The sequence below is a fragment of the Lytechinus pictus genome, chromosome 7 (genome assembly GCF_037042905.1).
Source record: "Lytechinus pictus isolate F3 Inbred chromosome 7, Lp3.0, whole genome shotgun sequence".
NCBI classification, from domain to species: Eukaryota; Metazoa; Echinodermata; class Echinoidea; order Temnopleuroida; family Toxopneustidae; genus Lytechinus; species Lytechinus pictus.
Window position 1 is genome coordinate 16,755,659 of NC_087251.1, and position 17,431 is coordinate 16,773,089.

General features: G+C 38.1%; 1 protein-coding gene across 1 annotated transcript; it reads left to right on the top strand.

The window, feature by feature from the left end:
- The first annotated feature begins 2,218 nt into the window (after positions 1-2,218).
- On the top strand, positions 2,219-17,330 carry LOC129264886 (protein Churchill-like). Its single transcript, XM_054902843.2, has 4 exons — positions 2,219-2,364; positions 8,946-9,084; positions 13,004-13,074; positions 14,949-17,330. The coding sequence occupies exons 1-4, from the start codon at positions 2,326-2,328 to the stop codon at positions 15,039-15,041; spliced, it is 342 nt and encodes a 113-aa protein (XP_054758818.1). The 5' UTR covers positions 2,219-2,325; the 3' UTR covers positions 15,042-17,330.
- Positions 17,331-17,431: the final 101 nt, after the last annotated feature.

The window sequence follows — 17,431 nt, forward strand, 5'->3', positions numbered from 1 at the left end:
GATCAATTTATTAGTCTACGATCACTGGCAGATCCCCTTTTGAAAATAAAGACTTTTTTTTGGGGGGGGGGGCTTGCTTGTCATTTTTTATCGTGGATGAAATATCCATATTTTTTGTTGTTGAAAACCTTTTTTCCCCTCGGGAAAATGTGCCCCGGCCCCCCTGGATAATCCTGGATCCGCCCCTGTCTATGATGTTGCACATAATAAACGTTTCCTCCACTGGTTTTACATAAGACATAACAGAAAATTTAACCCGTTGGCATGACTATTCTAATAAGATAAACATTAAAGAAAATTATTGCACGTACTCTTAGACATGGCAAATAATGGACGTTATTAATGTACGATATGAATAAAACAAGAAACATAATCATTGTAAGTTATGCAAAGAGGTGTCGACAATTGATTGACAGAAACACGAAGCATGATTGAAGTGGGGTGCGTGGTGGGTGTGTGTGTGTGTGGGGGGGGGGGGGGGGGTTAATGGTTGTGTGCAGGCAACCCAGGCAAGGGACCCATTCACGGCTTGTTACACGCACGAATTAGGGATAAGTCTTGCTTGAACATTTCATATCACCTATCAATATCGCCGGCTTCAATTCTAGGAGTTTATTTCGCAGCAAACCTCATAGTTGAGTAATTGTATGATATTTTTCTCTCTAAAAAAATCACGAGATATGTGAATAGGGAGCAGCAGTAAGAAAAAGAAGATTGGGAGATGCAGATATTCGAGATAAAAGCATGATTGGACCTATTATGAGAAGGTCAACACATACTCAATCAGGAAAGCATTAAGTCGGTGACACAACATTTGCTACCAGAGGCGTCGATCCTGGGGGGCAGGGGGGCATGCAGGGGGGAGGGCGATCGCTCCAATGGAAAATCTGCACGTTAAGCCAAACATAAAATCTTACCTTCAAAACTAAATAAAACCCCAATCCTTATCATTACATAATTTTGAACCGAAAATGAGCAAGGAGCTAGTTCGAAATTTCAATGTGAAAATCAAATCACAAAATATTATTTGCAGAAAGCTCAAATTGCCTTACTAACAAATCCGTCGTTGATAATTGATAATTTTTGAAATATTGGACAAGTTTGTGAGTGCATGATTTATATAATATTGGACACATGCACCCAGGGCATGGGAGCTATTTTTTTTACTGGGGGTGTTGATGTAAATTTGACAAGGCAAAAAAAAAAGAGGTCTCACTACAAAATGAAGGTTTATTTCCGAGAAATTTCAGAAGCCCCCCCCCCCCCAAAAAAAAAAAGGTTTCACTACACACTACAAAATGAAGGTCATTTGGTTCCGAGAAATTTGACAAGCAAAAAAAAAAAGGATTTCACTACAAAGTATAGGTCATTTTGGTTTCATTTTTTCCATTATTTTGTTAACACCTACCAGAATTCTAGGGGAGCAGCTTATGGAGTATAATACATGCAGCATCAAGGGCCATACATGTAACCTTAAAATGGTAGGGCTATTTGGTGATTGGCTATTTCATATCACCCATTGGCATTCTCGTTACAAAGTGATACTGAGGTTCGAGGTTCGATCCCTAGCTGATCAAATCTATCAGATGGTGACGTAAAATATAATCATACTTTTGACTGAGAAACGCCTAGCTGACAAAACTCAATCACACATAGACATTCTGAAATGGCCCATGTGTAAACTTAATTCCTATAAATATAAGAAACATTTCCCTCCCAAATAAGCACAAGGAGATAAAGTAACGATAGACATAGAGAGATGCAATGATGGAGATAATAATTTCAGTATACCTGACGTTACATGGAGGGTGGTAGGAAATGGGATAATGGGTGATAAGCCCTCTCTTCTAAGAAAGAGTAGCCCCCTATACAGTGCGTCCCAGAAAAAAACGAAACCGAGATTTATCGATGATTTATCATAACTTGATCACACATACAATAGCCAAGTGACCTACCATTGTAAAGCTTAGAATCTCCTCTTTCATCTGACATTACTTAGATTATTCCTCATTCACATATCAGTGCAGTACCTAGACCAAAAGCTTCGGTCTCTGTTATGTTGGTTGTTCAGCTGAACTCCGTTGGCTTCACTTGTACGAGGAGAATAAAAAAATAAAAAAATGTTAAAAAACTCCTCGAAACAGACGGCTGCCAGCTGTCTATGCAGTACCCAGCATAGGCCTACAGGGTAGGGTCTACCTTTTTTCAATTTACTTTTGTCTCTTTTAAGCATCCATTCTACGCTAGTTCTGTTCAATTGAATTCAGGGACAGGGACTGAAGAGTGAGGGAAAATCGGATTAAAAAACAGCTGAAATCTTCCAAGATGTGTGGAGAATGTGTCAAAAGTAAATGCCCAGATAGGGTAGGTTGAACTTAGGTCGTAATGATTTGTGCAAGGTAGATAAGAATCTGTTTAAAAACGCCGGGAACTTGAGTTGTGCTTGGGAGTTGTGTACGTGCGCAAACGACCGGTACGGTACCGTACTGGGTCTCTCTGCCGGGGGGCCGGCGGGGCAGCGGGGCCCCGAACCTGGCTAGCCAGGATGTAGACCGATATTCTGTCAGGGATATGCTCCGCTCCGCTGAGACTTCGTCTGGCTCCTTGAGATCCCCTCCGTCAATTATGATGGCCATTGGGCTCGTAGTGGTGTAGACAGCTGTCTGTTTCGAGGAGTTTTTTAAAACATTTTTTAAATTTTTTAAAATTTTACTCGTATCGTACACAGTCACAGTGCACAGACGGCTCGCGATCGTACGTACAGCCGTCATTGACATTATTTTTTTTAGCACTATAAATACTTAGGCCTAGGGGGTTAACAATGCAAAATCCCCCCGACGGGGCTCATCGATTTTCGTCTCTATTTCATAAAAATGAATAAAAAAATTCTGTAATCTTCGGCCTGTAAGTAATCTGAAGTATGTACCATGTATCAAAGCTTGAGTTGTGGAAGGTGCTGCATATACGCAAATAATGAATCACCTTGACCGCAACTCTCTTCTTCCAATTAATCAGTCAGCCTACAGACAGTATCACAGTACTGAAACCACACTGTTAAGAATTAAGAGTGATAATATTCTCATGGCTATGGATGATAAGAACGTCACCTTATTACTTTTATTAGATCTTAGTAGCACATTCGATACCATTGATCATACTAACCTATTGCATACACTAAACAAATACTTTGGTATTAAGGGTGTAGTACTTGACTGGATAGAATCATATTTAACCGACAGATGTCAGCGGATCCAAATTGATGAAACTGTTTCTGATATTTTCTCAGTACCTTTCGGAGTCCCGCAAGGGTCCCGTCTCGGCCCTCTACTGTTCACTTTATACACAAGTCATCTCATTACAAATATACATAGTATATTTCCTCAAGTATCTTGTCACTGCTACGCAGATGACACACAGGTCTATCTGTCTTTTACGCCAGACTTGCTTGCTCAGCAGCAGAGCATCTCTCTTCTAGAAGATTGGGCCGTATGCATAAAAACAAGCAATTGCTTGTGCTAGCCTTTTGCTTGAATCGGTATGCACACAAACAAGCAATTGCTTATAAGCAAAAGCTTTTGCTTACAAGCACAAACAATTGCTTACTACTCGTAAGCAAATGCTTACCAAACAAGCAATTGCTTAAAACCGTATGCATAAAACAAACCTTTTACTTGTCTTAATAAGCAATTGCTTGCGTTTTTTCAAGCACCTCCGGACCAGCTTGAGCTCTTGCTTACTCATGGCATTCTCGTTTAAGGATTAAATTTTCATACCGTTTCAAGATCCATATTCCAGAGGTTATGTTGTGATTTCATATCTAATCAAATTCCTGTTATTTTAGAATTTTTACGGCAATTTTTGTCCATCGATCTACACAGAAACCCCCCTGATGCTCTGCGCTGTTTTCCCCCTATTTGCGTAATAAAAAATACTGCTGCCAGGTCGGGCACGAAGCGTCGTTGTCCTACTGTGCGATGTTCGCACAACCGTAACGATCCTTTGTCCAACACATAAGCAATTGCTTAGGCAGTGCAAGCAAAAGGTTTCAGCACAAGCAAAAGCTTGTGCATACGAATTTAAACAATTGCTTGAACTTGCCCTTTTGCTTGACCAGCTCTTGCTTTTGCTTAAAGCATTTGCTTATAAGCAATTGCTTGTCTTTATGCATACGGCCCATTGTGTTGGTTATATATGTGACTGAATGTTGCATATCAGCAAAACAGAATTGCTAGTTATCGGCACATCTAAACAACTGAATAAGCTAGATTTTGACGGGATATCAGTTGGCAGTTCAGTGATAGAACCAAATTCTAATGTAAGAAATCTTGGAGTATTTTTTGACTCGCAATTGAATATGGAAGCACATATTACCAATGTGTGTAAATCTTCATTTAATATGATATACAACCTCAGACGTATACGAAAATACTTTGACAATGAAAGCATGAAAACAATTGTCCATGCATGCATTATTAGTAAGGTAGATTATTGTAACAGTTTGCTGTATGGGCTCCCCTCGTCTCAAATTGGGCGTCTTCAGCGAGTACAGAACGCATGTGCACGGCTGATTTGTAGTCAATCTAGATTTTCAAGGATCACCCCTGTCTTAAAAGACCTGCACTGGCTTCCAGTTCGCCAACGAATATCTTTCAAGATTTTGTTAATCAAATACAAGGCACTAAGAGGGCCAAGCCCCCAGTTATATTTCTGAGCTTTTACAAAGAAAAGTTCACAGACACTCTCACAACCTGCGCAGTTCTCATGATAATTTGCTCCTTCATATCCCCACTCATAATACAACTTTGGGAGATCGTGCTTTTGCCTGTGCAGCCCCAAAATTATGGAATGCTTTGCCGTATGTAATAAGATCATGTCCATCAGTAGAAACGTTCAAACTTAAACTAAAAACCTATCTGTTCAAATAATTCCCATACATTTATTTACCCCCTTTTCTAATTTTGTTCTCAAGCATCTCACCAGCTCTTAATTGCAGCGCAGTAGAATATATGCACAGTTTCTGCGCTATATAAATTAGTATATATTATATTATAAACAAGCAGGGCCCTGTCTTACAAAGAGTTACGATTGATCCGATCAATAGCAACTATGGACGGCCAGCAACGTCAACATCTATTAATCATGTTTGTTCCAAATATTTTCTAACTATGGTGTATATTCATGCATTCATTGTTTTCTTGAAATTTCACTGTGCTTCTCTCTGCATACAAAGGTCATTGTGCATATTTTTCCTAGAAAAAATTATGACACTGATGGATTTCCAGTGAGTTACGATTGATCGGATCAATCGTAGCTCTTTGTAAGACGGGGCTTTAACTAGAAAGTGAAAGACTTGAGTAACAAGGAAACATTATTTTTCACCCTACAATTAACACATTTGCGTTTCACTATTGGTAACCAACGTCTTATCATGGTAACTGACATTACATATATTGGTAACTACTAAACTGACATTACAGTTCCACGTGGTATCTGACATTACATGTATTTAATGGTACCCCTATGACTTGACTGTTACTTTTAAGTGTTATAATAGTCAGCTAGATCACAGGGGAAAACATCATGATCAAACTTGTTCTTTAAAAATCTGTTGAAACAAAATATGTGTCAATATACTGTTTTCAACACTTATTTGTATCCATACTTTGGAGGCCATTTCAAAATATAAAATGGCCACCAGAGTTGAAAAAAAAATTGTCCCAGAAGCTTCAGGTCTTGATTTATTAAAAAAACATAAAGAATTTGACTTAAATATCAGTTTGTTTTTTGCCTCTGTGTCCATCTGTGGCAAAAATGCCCCTACATTTATACAGTGCATATAAAAAAAAGTTTACACTTATATAATCCTATAATTGTATATTTGTAAAATCCAGAATTTTTTCCACAATATTCTAGAATCAAATGCTCTGTAAACATAAACTTTCTTAAAGTTATGAACTTTACTAACAACGTTTATCATAGCCATTTTTAGCATTGTTTCTGTAAATAGTATTTTTTTCCATTGCCTAATTAATTTCACACTTATTTTACCAACTTAACATGTTTGTAGCTGTGAAATTTTCATATTTTCCTTGTCCTTGGTTACTTTTCATGCAAAGTTTTGTTTATGCTCCTCTAACATTAATTCACATTTGTATTTCTTGCGTATACCTGACAAATATAAAATAAATTTGAGTTTTCACGTGCAGCCTTTTATACTTTCCGTTTTAGTCTCATACATTCAGAAACGTTTATTTCGTTTACTCCATTTAAACCTTATTTTTACCTCAACAAACAACATTTAAAGCATAATTTGTAAAGTTCTCATATCAAAATAACATATAATAAAAATTCAGAATATTGAAATAACATAATGTTGAAATTACTTAGTTACTTCAAAGTTAAATTTCGGACAAGGGTTCTCTTTCATTGAAATATCAATGAAGTGTGTCCTTAAAAGGGCACCGTGTTCTAGATAAGAGGAATAATGAAAATTTCGATTTTATCATGTTTTGTTTGTGAATCTTTAGAGCTGTTTCTCCATTTACCTCATAAAATAAGCACCATACACCAATTCTACAAATTATAACAAATAAAAAATTATTTGATCTCCATTTTATTTGTTGAAACATGATTTCATGAAAAGTTGTCATTCCATAATAAAAGGTTCAGGTGACGATGAAGACTAATTATTTTGCCAATACTAATGTTAACAAAGGATGTCTCGATTTTAGAAGACAAAATTATCTTCAGGAAATATTGCCAATCTTCCTATGTCGGAAGAATGGTCCTTGGACTCCTACATATCGCTCATTGTAGAGGATGGGCAAAATCTAAATTGTCACCCCCCGAGATTTCTACTTACCATGTAAAGGTTTTAATCCTAAATCATGTAGATCTAGAGTAAAGACTGGTTGAACTTATGTTGGAGGCGAATAACAGACCAGTAGTCAGTTCTTTATAACGTTTTTACAACAGACATTTATTAGGTTATTAACTGCAACAACATCATCTTCACTGCTCCGTCATCTTGGTAGCAGCCATAGCTTTCTCAGTAGAAGTGATCCCGGGGGGGGGGGGGGGGGGGGGCACTCAGTATATAATGCATAGTGGGTATGTGCCGCGGAGGGGACCCCCATTTTTACACTCAAATTTCCGTTCCGAGGCATAGCATTTTTGTCTTATTTAGAAAAAGAACAAAGAAAGCCGCTCCAAAGCATAGCATTTTCTTCTTCTCGAGAAAAAAAGAAGAAAAAAATCCGCTCCAGGGCTTCGCATATTTTCCGTTACGCCGTTCCGGTCGCAATTTTGGTGAAAAGCGGCCGCAGCTTGCTGTCTGACCATCGCCTCTGCGCTAGCGCGCCCGGCAGTCGTGCCGCAGCCCAGCTGCATGCACGTTCCATAGGGATGCATACGCACTCGCACGCAGGCGACCCGTTCCAAGGACCCCCGTTTTCACAAACATTTGTAGTTCCGGAGCCCGTTCCGAGGACCCTCCTTTTTACAATAAGCCCGCTCCAAGGCCCCCGTTTTTTGTCTCGCCCGCGGCACACCCCCACCACTTTTTTGGTCGAGTGCCCCCCCCCCCCCCCGGGGAAGTGATCACGTGTAATAACATAGTATAGTCTATGCTTGCAGACCTTTATCAGTTATCACCACAAAGACAAGTGCCCAAATATCGGACAATTTGTTGTCAGCATAATTGGACCAAAACAAAAATACAATCATGTGTACATGTATTTCTATGGTACAAATGTTGAAGATTAATGTCATAAAAAATAGAATTTTAAAAAATGTAAAGGGAAATTATTTACTTTCTACCAGCGAAGCTTATTTTTTTGCCAAATAGCAGACGCAGTTTCCAAATATCAGATGCGAAAGGTGGTACGCCACGATCAATTTCAGCAATTTAAACCGTGATCTAAACCCCAAAACAATTGCTTGATTGTTGAGAAAACTACTTATCAGCTGTGCAAATGCCGATTTTGATTATTACTATCAATAATTTTGATATAGAAATCTGTATTTACTTACCAGTGGACATATTTTGGCTCTAAACATCGATGTCTTCGCTCAGTACCGTGTTACTTCGTTCTGAAAAACGAGCACGGATAATGAAAAAAAAATTGTTATTGCAGTTATCTTTTTTTTAACAACCATCATTATTCTTATCATCTTTGACTGTCATAATTCCCCCCCCCCCCCACTAACAAAAAAAACCCTTATCTGGAGGTTATTCACGGGTGACCAACACTCTATTCACTCATGCATGCAGCAATTACTCAGATGAAATAAAAATCAAGATGATTGATCCAGGCCACTTCTGGATACAATACATGCTTCGGCCACAAATCCTCATGTATCATCCTCCGATGAGAATTTTATTGCATAATATCCTATGAATTACAACACCGTTTTTGTTACTAAAATAAGTTTTCATTTTCGGAAAAACAAACCTTTTTTTTTTCGTTTTCGGACTAACGAACCTTCGGACCAATGAACCTTTGGAATAACAAACCTTTTGAATAACAAACCTTTGGAGTTAGGAGTATTCAAACCTTTGGAATAACAAACCTCTAGAATAACGAACATCACCTGTTTTGGGAGGACAAGTTTACCTATAAAATTGGAGGAGTGTTTCAGACCCAGACCAAAAATGCAAGGCTATCGCCTAAATTTCAGCAACATCTAACATAAGAAAGGGCCTATTTTGGCTTTGATGCCATTCCATCAAAAACATATTCTTGCTTTGACTTCCTTCTGTAGGTGCACCACCAGTAGCGTGTTTCATAAATGCTTACAACTATTGTGATTTCCATAGAAATCTTGATTGTGATTGGCTACTGAGCCCTGTTACCATGGAAGATGCCATTATGGCAAAGTTATGAAACTGCAATCTGATCATTGTGGGCCCTTTTTCACCATTTGCTTCCATTTTTTTTTGTCAGGGCAACATATGTTTGGACAATGGCTCTTACATTCTCAATTTTGACCACTGTGCTGAGTGCCAGAAACGAGAGCCAATCAAGATCACACAGAGGAATGTAGAGGTCAAAGATGATGGAGAGGAGGTCATATCTTATGAACGTAAGTTGTTAGAGTCTTGTTAGATTTATAACCTGATGTCAAGTTGGTTTTGATGAAAACATAAAATGAGAGATAAATATTCATGAAAGTTTGACAAAAAATCCACAATAGAATAACAGTTAAAAATTTTTTGTTGTCTGTTGTCATCTACAGGTATGTTGTTTTTGTCTCACCTGCGAAGCAAAGTGAGACTATAGGCGCCGCTTTTCCGGCGGCGGCGTCAACACCAAATCTTAACCGAAGGTTAAGTTTTTGAAATGACAGCATAACTTAGAAAGTATATGGACCTAGTTCATGAAACGTGGCCATAAGGTTAATCAAGTATTACTCAACATCCTGCCTGAGTTTTGAGTCACATGACCAAGGTCAAAGGTCATTTAGGGTCAATGAACTTAGACCATGTTGGGGGAGTCAACATCAAAATCTTAACCTAAGGTTAAGTTTTTGAAATGTCATCATAACTTTGCCTGCCTGAGTTTTGAGTCACATGACCAAGGTCATTTAGGGTCAATGAACTTTGGCCAAATTGGGGGTATTTGTTGAATTACCATCATAACTTTAAAAGTTTATGGATCTGATTCATGCAACTTGGACATAAGAGTAATCAATATCACTTCACATCCTGTGCGAGTTTCAGGTCACATGATCAAGGTCAAAGGTCATTTAAGGTCAATGAACTTTGGCCAAGTTGGGGGTATTTGAAGAATTACCATCATAACTTTGAAAGTTTATTGGTCTAGTTCATACAACTTGGACATAAGAGTAATCAAGAATCACTAAACATCCTGTGCAAATTTTAGGTCACATGACCAAGGTCAAAGGTCAATGAACTTTGGCCATGTTGGGGGTACATGTATCTGTTGAATTACCATCATAACTTTGAAAGTTTATAGATTTAGTTTATAAAATGTGGATATAGGGGTAATCAAGTATCACGGACAAGTCTTAGGTTGCATGATCAAGGTCAAATATCATTTATTGTCAATGAACGTAGTATTGTATCATTATATGAATGGTGTTTTTTGTGAATAATTATTTTATAGTAGTTTTCAAAGTCAGCACTGCTGCTATATTGAATCGCGTGATGCAGGTGAGACTGCCAGAGGCGCTCCACTTGTTGATATGTTCCAGCAATCAACATTTTTACTCAGAAATTTTGATATGATTTAACATGTGTATTCAATCAGACACATTATTCCATACAAGCTTCATAGAAATAAAAATCACTCACTCATGAAACTTAAAAGAGTTGCTTGCATGTGATATCACAAAATCTAAATATAAGTAAGTTATGATCTGATGGAAAATATTTTTCTTTTATTTTTTCTGAGCACATTAGGTTGGACTTTCTCTTTTGAATGATTAACTTGACCCAAATAGAAATAAAATCAGAATAAAATCAAACAAGCAAACGTATATAAAGTAGAATATTTATCTTAAAAACCAGAAAGGAAAAAAATTCATTTAATATCATACCATGATATTAAATGAATTTAATATTCTTGCTCCCTTAGTCGGGTCCAATGGACATGCTGTCCATAACTCTGCATCGTTTGTTGATTTCCTGCGCAGCGAAACCATACAGGAACACGAGGTCATGGTTTCATTTGATGTGGTGTCATTGTTTACCAATGTACCCATCGACGCCGCATGCAAGGTCGCACTTAACAGACTCGAACGCGATGAGAGTCTACCCGAGCGCACACAGTTATCTCCGGCCCAGGTAACTGAGCTTTTGAGTTTTGTTTTACAATCTACGTATTTTATGTTTGCCGGCAATTTCTACGAACAGCAAGAAGGAGCAGCCATGGGCAGCCCTGTTTCCGCAGTAATCGCTAACCTGTTCATGGAAGCTTTTGAGGAACGCGCGCTGAGTATTTGCCCGCCCGACTGCGCCCCTAGAGTTTGGAAGCGATACGTAGATGACACGTTTATTATCACGCATAGATCCGCCGCCGATGACCTTTTGAGCCACATGAATTCGCAGCAGCCATCCATCCGTTTCACCATGGAGATGGAGTGCAACGAGCGCATTGCCTTTCTAGACACTATGGTGCACCGTGACACCAGCGGCCGATTGTACACCACCGTATACAGGAAGCCCACGCACACCGATCAGTACATTGCTTATGATTCGCATCACCCGAAGTCCGTTAAGCGCGGTGTAGTGAAGTGTCTTTATGACAGAGCTTCACGCATCGTTACTAAGCCCCATTGCACAGCTACAGAGAAGCAACACATCACCTCGGCTCTTATTTCTAACGGTTACCCGCGCTCCTTCGTTAACCGCGTTGCTAAGAGGAAGAGCGCTCCGTCCGAACAGCCTGCGCAATTCAAATCCGCTATAGTAATCCCATTTGTTGATGGTATCGCGCATCTTCTCCGCCGGCGCTTGGAGAAGCATGGCATCCGAGTTATATTCAAGTCCGACAGCATCCGCAGCCAGCTGGTCCGTCCGAAAGACCGCCCGATCCCCGACAGACGCGATGGGGTTGTTTATAAGATCCCATGCTCGACTTGCGACAAAGTCTACATCGGTGAGACTGGTAGACCTGTGGGGGAACGCATGAAGGAACATCGCCGTGATGTTCGGCTTAGGCGCACTGATAGCTCTGCTGTTGCAGAACATGCTTGGGACTCCGATCATCCACCTAACTGGGATGAGGTCAGCTGCATTGCTCATGATAAGCATTGGTATACGCGGCGCGTTAAGGAAGCGATTCAGATCCGTTTGCACCCGAGCAATATCAATAGGGACAGCGGCATTGAGATCCCTGATGCATGGTTACCGGCCATCCGACGGCATACTGCATCCACCGTTCAGAGCGCACGGCGCCCGCACCAGCAGGTGCCTGACACCAGCGCAGATGCTGATTGGCCGGCCGCATCGGCCAATCACAGCGCACGGTGCACGCTCCAGCGGGCACCAAGCACCAGCGCGGACCCTGATTGGCCAGCGGCTTCGGCCAATCACAGCGCGGCTCACGCCCGAGTGGAGCCGGACAATAGCTCCCGACGCTATATAACCCGTGCGCAGCAGCGTCTTTGCTCATTGCCTGACGAAGTCTAGCAGCTTGCAGATGAAACGTCGCTTTCACACTACGTTTGCTACATCGTGAGACAACTGGTTAATTTCTTCTACTCAATATCATACCATTTTGATATTCATGAAGCATAAATATGAAGTATTTCAAATTTCAGATGATTGAATATGGAAGATTGATATCACATGTCATGCCCGTCCATTTACCTTCACACAGTCTCCTTTCACTACAAAAGAATAATATACAGTCTGTTAAATGTCATTTGATTTCACAGAACTTTCTACTGCTTTGCTTGTTAAACCCTAATAAGACTGGGGGGCTGATTTAGCCCCTTTACATTTTTCGCGATAAATTTTTCACGCCGCTCGCTGACTTTTTAATTTCAAGTCTCGTGCAGCATTTAAGACCAAATATCTGACCCCTGGTACAGGGTTCCGAAATTACATAACATTTTGTAAGTGCATGCAGACCCAAAATTGTAATGATCATGCAACTTTTGTAGGGTTAATTGTACTGGCTTTATTCAACTAAACATGACACCAGGGTGGTCTTGGCCAAATAGAATGTTGTCCTCATAATTCTTCTCTTGTCTTGTTAATGTAGATCTGCCAAGGGATATTTCAGTTCATACAGATTGTCATAGAGATCCCTTCTTTGGGTTCAGATTTAAAGAAAATAATTTATTTCATGCAGCAAGTCATTTTGATTTATTTCAATTCATTTCATTCCAGTTTAATGTAATATCATTGGATGCATTTCAATATAATTCATTTCAATCCGAATCTATCACTTTCATTGAATTTTGATTGAATTAATGATGAATCATCCCAGCCTCACTGTTTTTCCCTCTCTCTCTTCTCTTTTCCCCCATGTAGACAAATGTACCTATTGTTGTCATTTGATAGCTGAGCATGAACACACATTCACAATAGAAGGGGAGTATCAGGTGAGTCACGGAATCTAGATGAAATTTTTGCCCTTTATAAGATCTGTGTAGGTTATAACTTTTTCACTTGACAGTTCTGGGAGTGTTTCACAATTTTCTTAAGTGCCATCAGTTATGCTACATATTTAACAAATCGTGTTGTTGCAGGAACGCCCTAAGCACCATACATTGAATGTGCACAGAAAAGTCCTTAGATGTAGTTGCGTGCATAAGGGAATTGCGCAAGGGCATTTCTGCACCGATAAGGTGCGCGGAACTGGTGCTAAGGGCGCTCCTGCACCGACACAACGAAATAATCTTTGGAGCAAATGCTAACTCATGAACACAGATTTCATTTTTCTAATTGATTATTCAAAGTTGACCACTATTTGATATTTTACTCTTTTGTGTTGTAAAAAATAGAATTATTTATATAATATGAATCCAAATGAATGATGGTATCAAAAATACAATTGAAATAAAAGCCAATATCCAATTTAAATTGGGATTTTCTAGAAATATTTTCTTCACATTTGCTTGTCCAATTTAAAGATTTATGCTGACCAGCCAAGTTAAACTGCTTTTAATATAGAATGGTAAATTTACTTCCTAGAAATGGTATCAAATTCTTTTATACAATTTTCTTAATTTGTGATTTTATTATTAAAGATGCAGTTACACCAACACTAAAATTTCTTCAAGGAGACTTTGTATTCTATTAGGTATTCAAAGAATGTGCAAGGTCTAATAAACCTAATCCGATAAGTTATTCACATTAATTTGGAAGGATTTTTTTTTATTCAACAATTTTTGACACGGCTAGTAGACTGCTTGCCTGAATGGTCTGAGTCTTTTAGATAGTTTTCCCTTATAAAGGATAGCCACTCTGCTCCTTCCTATGTTTTCCTTTCTATTTCATTGGTTTTTCATAATTTAAAGCTAAAATGTCCACTTTACAATTGAGATCATAATAATGTGAAAGGACACTTTTGGCTGATTGGTTGTATTATTGTGGTTGTCCATCTGGAGCCTGGAGAGCCACGTTAAAAAAAACACCTTTCTCTCTTTGTGGACAAAAATGGCCACTCCATGCCCTCATGCATTGTGTTTCATAAAACTGTAAATGATGCATGACTTCATGCATGGCTGACAAACTTTTCCTGTGCTAAACAAGATACAGTCCCCATTTTTTTGGGGGGGATGGGGATTTCTTCAATTCTTTTGATTCAATCATTAAAAAATCAAGATATGTACAAATAATACTTGTATAACAGTCATTGCTTAAACATAATGTGAGTGCATTTCCTATACCCCTATTTTTGTTTTAATATTGAATTTTCCATTTAGATGCTTGTTAACAATGAGAATTTTCATGTACAAAGATTAGATTTTAGGTTTAGACAACAGGAATCATAATGATTGAGAATATCACATGAGAAAGTGTCACCAGTTGTCCATAAAGTTGTATGTAATGTACAAGCAGCTTTGTGAATACCACCCTGTTTTCTTGCAATCAAGTCATTCTAGTATAATATAAACTGCCATCAATTAATGAATGATATTTTCAGGAATTACAAAGAAAATAATCTAGTTAACTCTCATACATTTATATAGCGCTGTGATCTATGGGATTTAGATTGAATTTTCTGTTTGATGGACCCTATTTAGAATCATTTAAACCTGAACTCTTTGTTTACAAATTTTCTCTTTGAAAATTACTAGGGTAGGTGCTAATTTCATTTTTATTGTGGTGGAAATGAGCAAAACAGTTTATCTATTTTTTTTATTAAAATAATTTGTACAAGGATATGATTTAATACATCACTGCAGAAAATTTGAAAATATAAAACATGAATATACCTAATTTCTCTCTCTCCTATCTCATTCTTTCATAGGAATATGCCATGTACTGTTTACTGTGTGGGGTCGGGAATGACACTGTTAGTGTCCAACCAGTTGATCCAAGAAAAGAGACAGCCCTCTTCTAGCCAGCAACCCTGAGATACTCCCAGTATAAAAACGTTTGCCAATACAACAATTTGTCCATGAACTGGAAGGAGACAAAATGGCACCTTAGAGATCAGAAGAGGGTGTAGATAGAACTGGAGGAGTACACAGTGGCTATGTTTGATCTTTGCGAGTCTTGGACGTCGTAGGATTAGGCGATGACAAGAGTGTTTGAAAATAATCTGGGCAATTATTTAGCCAAGAGTGTCATACAATGTTACATGTGCAGGATCAGGGAATGGCCAATTCAAGAGCGAAGGTTGTGCATGTATGGGCCTTTTCATACGTTATTGTCACTCACTATAGAGAGTGCTATCAGTAGCCAGTGACGATCAGTAACTTTTCCTTCACATGTTATCGCCACTTGTAATAGGTTAGCTTTTTTAATGCTCCTCATCAAGACCATTGCTTAATGCACGTTGTCCATAGTTACATATGATACGCCACACTTATAGTGCACTGTGCATTACAAGGCATTACACATGATTACACATGATATTAGTTCCGCCCAGTTATTATCGCCACTTGACATCAGCGATTGATCACACATCTTGACATCAGTGATGATCACACATTCATTCAGACATTATCACCTCTTGTTATCTAAGGTCACAAATATAGCAGGAAGTGGTGTTTGATCGTGACATTTTGATTCATGAGGAAGCATTTACATGTAGATACAAATATGGATAATGTGTCACCATTGGCAACTTATCGCGAGTGGTGATAATATCTGGAAGTGGTAGATCTTACAGGAAATGTACATCTGGGGCCCGTCTTACAAAGAGTTGTGATTGATCCGATCAATCAAAACTATGGAAAGCCAGCAAAGTCAACATATAATATGCATGTTTTTTTCATATTTTTTTCTAGTTTTCATTGTATATCCATAAATTAATTGATTTCTTGATAATTTGGTGTGTTCTCCTTTGTTTACAAAGGACATTTTGCAAATTTCCTGTTTAAAACATTATGACACTGATGGATTTCCATAGAGTTACGATTGATTGGATCAATCGTAACTCTTTGTAAGACGGGGCCCTTTTTGGCAGGACAGGGCTTTGCTTCAAGCCAACTGCCCAATTTATTTGGTGCTAGAGAATAATAGAGAATATATGCTTTCATAGAATAAAAATATATAATTGAGTATTATTTATACCAAGCAGATTGTATTATTTTTTTTTGCATTAAGTGTTATTTCACTTCATATTGCTTCACATAGTTTGGTGCTAGAAAATGTTTTAGTGATTTTTCACTCTTTATTTAGTGAGTTTTATCTGAAACACTGGAAGTTTTGGGATGTATGGCCATTTTGATTGATAAATAGACTCAACTGCATAAGTGCAGTATGTATTCGATATTCAACATGTAATCCCATTATGTAGAAGTCACTAATGTGAGTTTAATTTGAAGTCACATTGAATTCTTAGTGAACCAATTCCGCTGGGGCCTGTTGCATTAGTTTTCTTATGTGTTAAGTGCCAATGGCAAAATTTTGTTTGCCAGAGTTATTGTTTATTTGCCAGATCTTATTGATGGCAAAAGTTTTAATGCAACAGCCCCCTGGTACATGTAGGATTCATAGTTCTTAAAAAAGGACAGTGTTTTATATTTTTCTATATTAATGTATAATTTGTATAAAACTGGATGGTAAGATCATGAAATAGGATTATAAATTTTGTTTTCTTACATCGAGCCTTCACCGATTTTTTTTTAATGGAAAAGGATGATTATCTGTAAAAACAAAAAGAATGTATGCAGGTGTTGCAGGAAATTATATACCCTGAAATTTCATTGGAGTTGATAAAGCTCAGAAGATAAGGAATAAGCAAGTACAAATTGCAAGTTGTCTTTGCACACTTTGTGTGACACTTGCATACTTATTCTCATTATTAATATCCTTGTATCATTGATTATCTTGAAAAAGTGCACTATTTTTTTTATCCAGGTGGCCGTTTCATAAAGCTGTTTGTAAGTTATACATGACTTTATACACGACTGGTGACGCATCTTTGTGTAAATGATATACCCCAAATTTTCATTGGTGTTGATATAGCTCCCAGGTGAGTCACTAGTCATGCTCAAGTCTTTGGAACTTACAAACGGCATTATGAAACACCCCCTGTTATCATTATGTGAATTGCATTATTTGAGCTGCTTCTAACTTTGTATTACTATACCCAGTCACTGAAATTATATTTAATATATGTGTATGTTTTCATGACAACATGACTTCACATTAATTTAATAAATTTTGTTCTTGTAATTTATGATTAGAATGTGTTTTGTTGATCATGCTTTAAAGTTTGATGTTTGGTTTGATTTGATGAAGTAAAAATGACAATGACAACCAGAGTCTTGAGGCATGCTC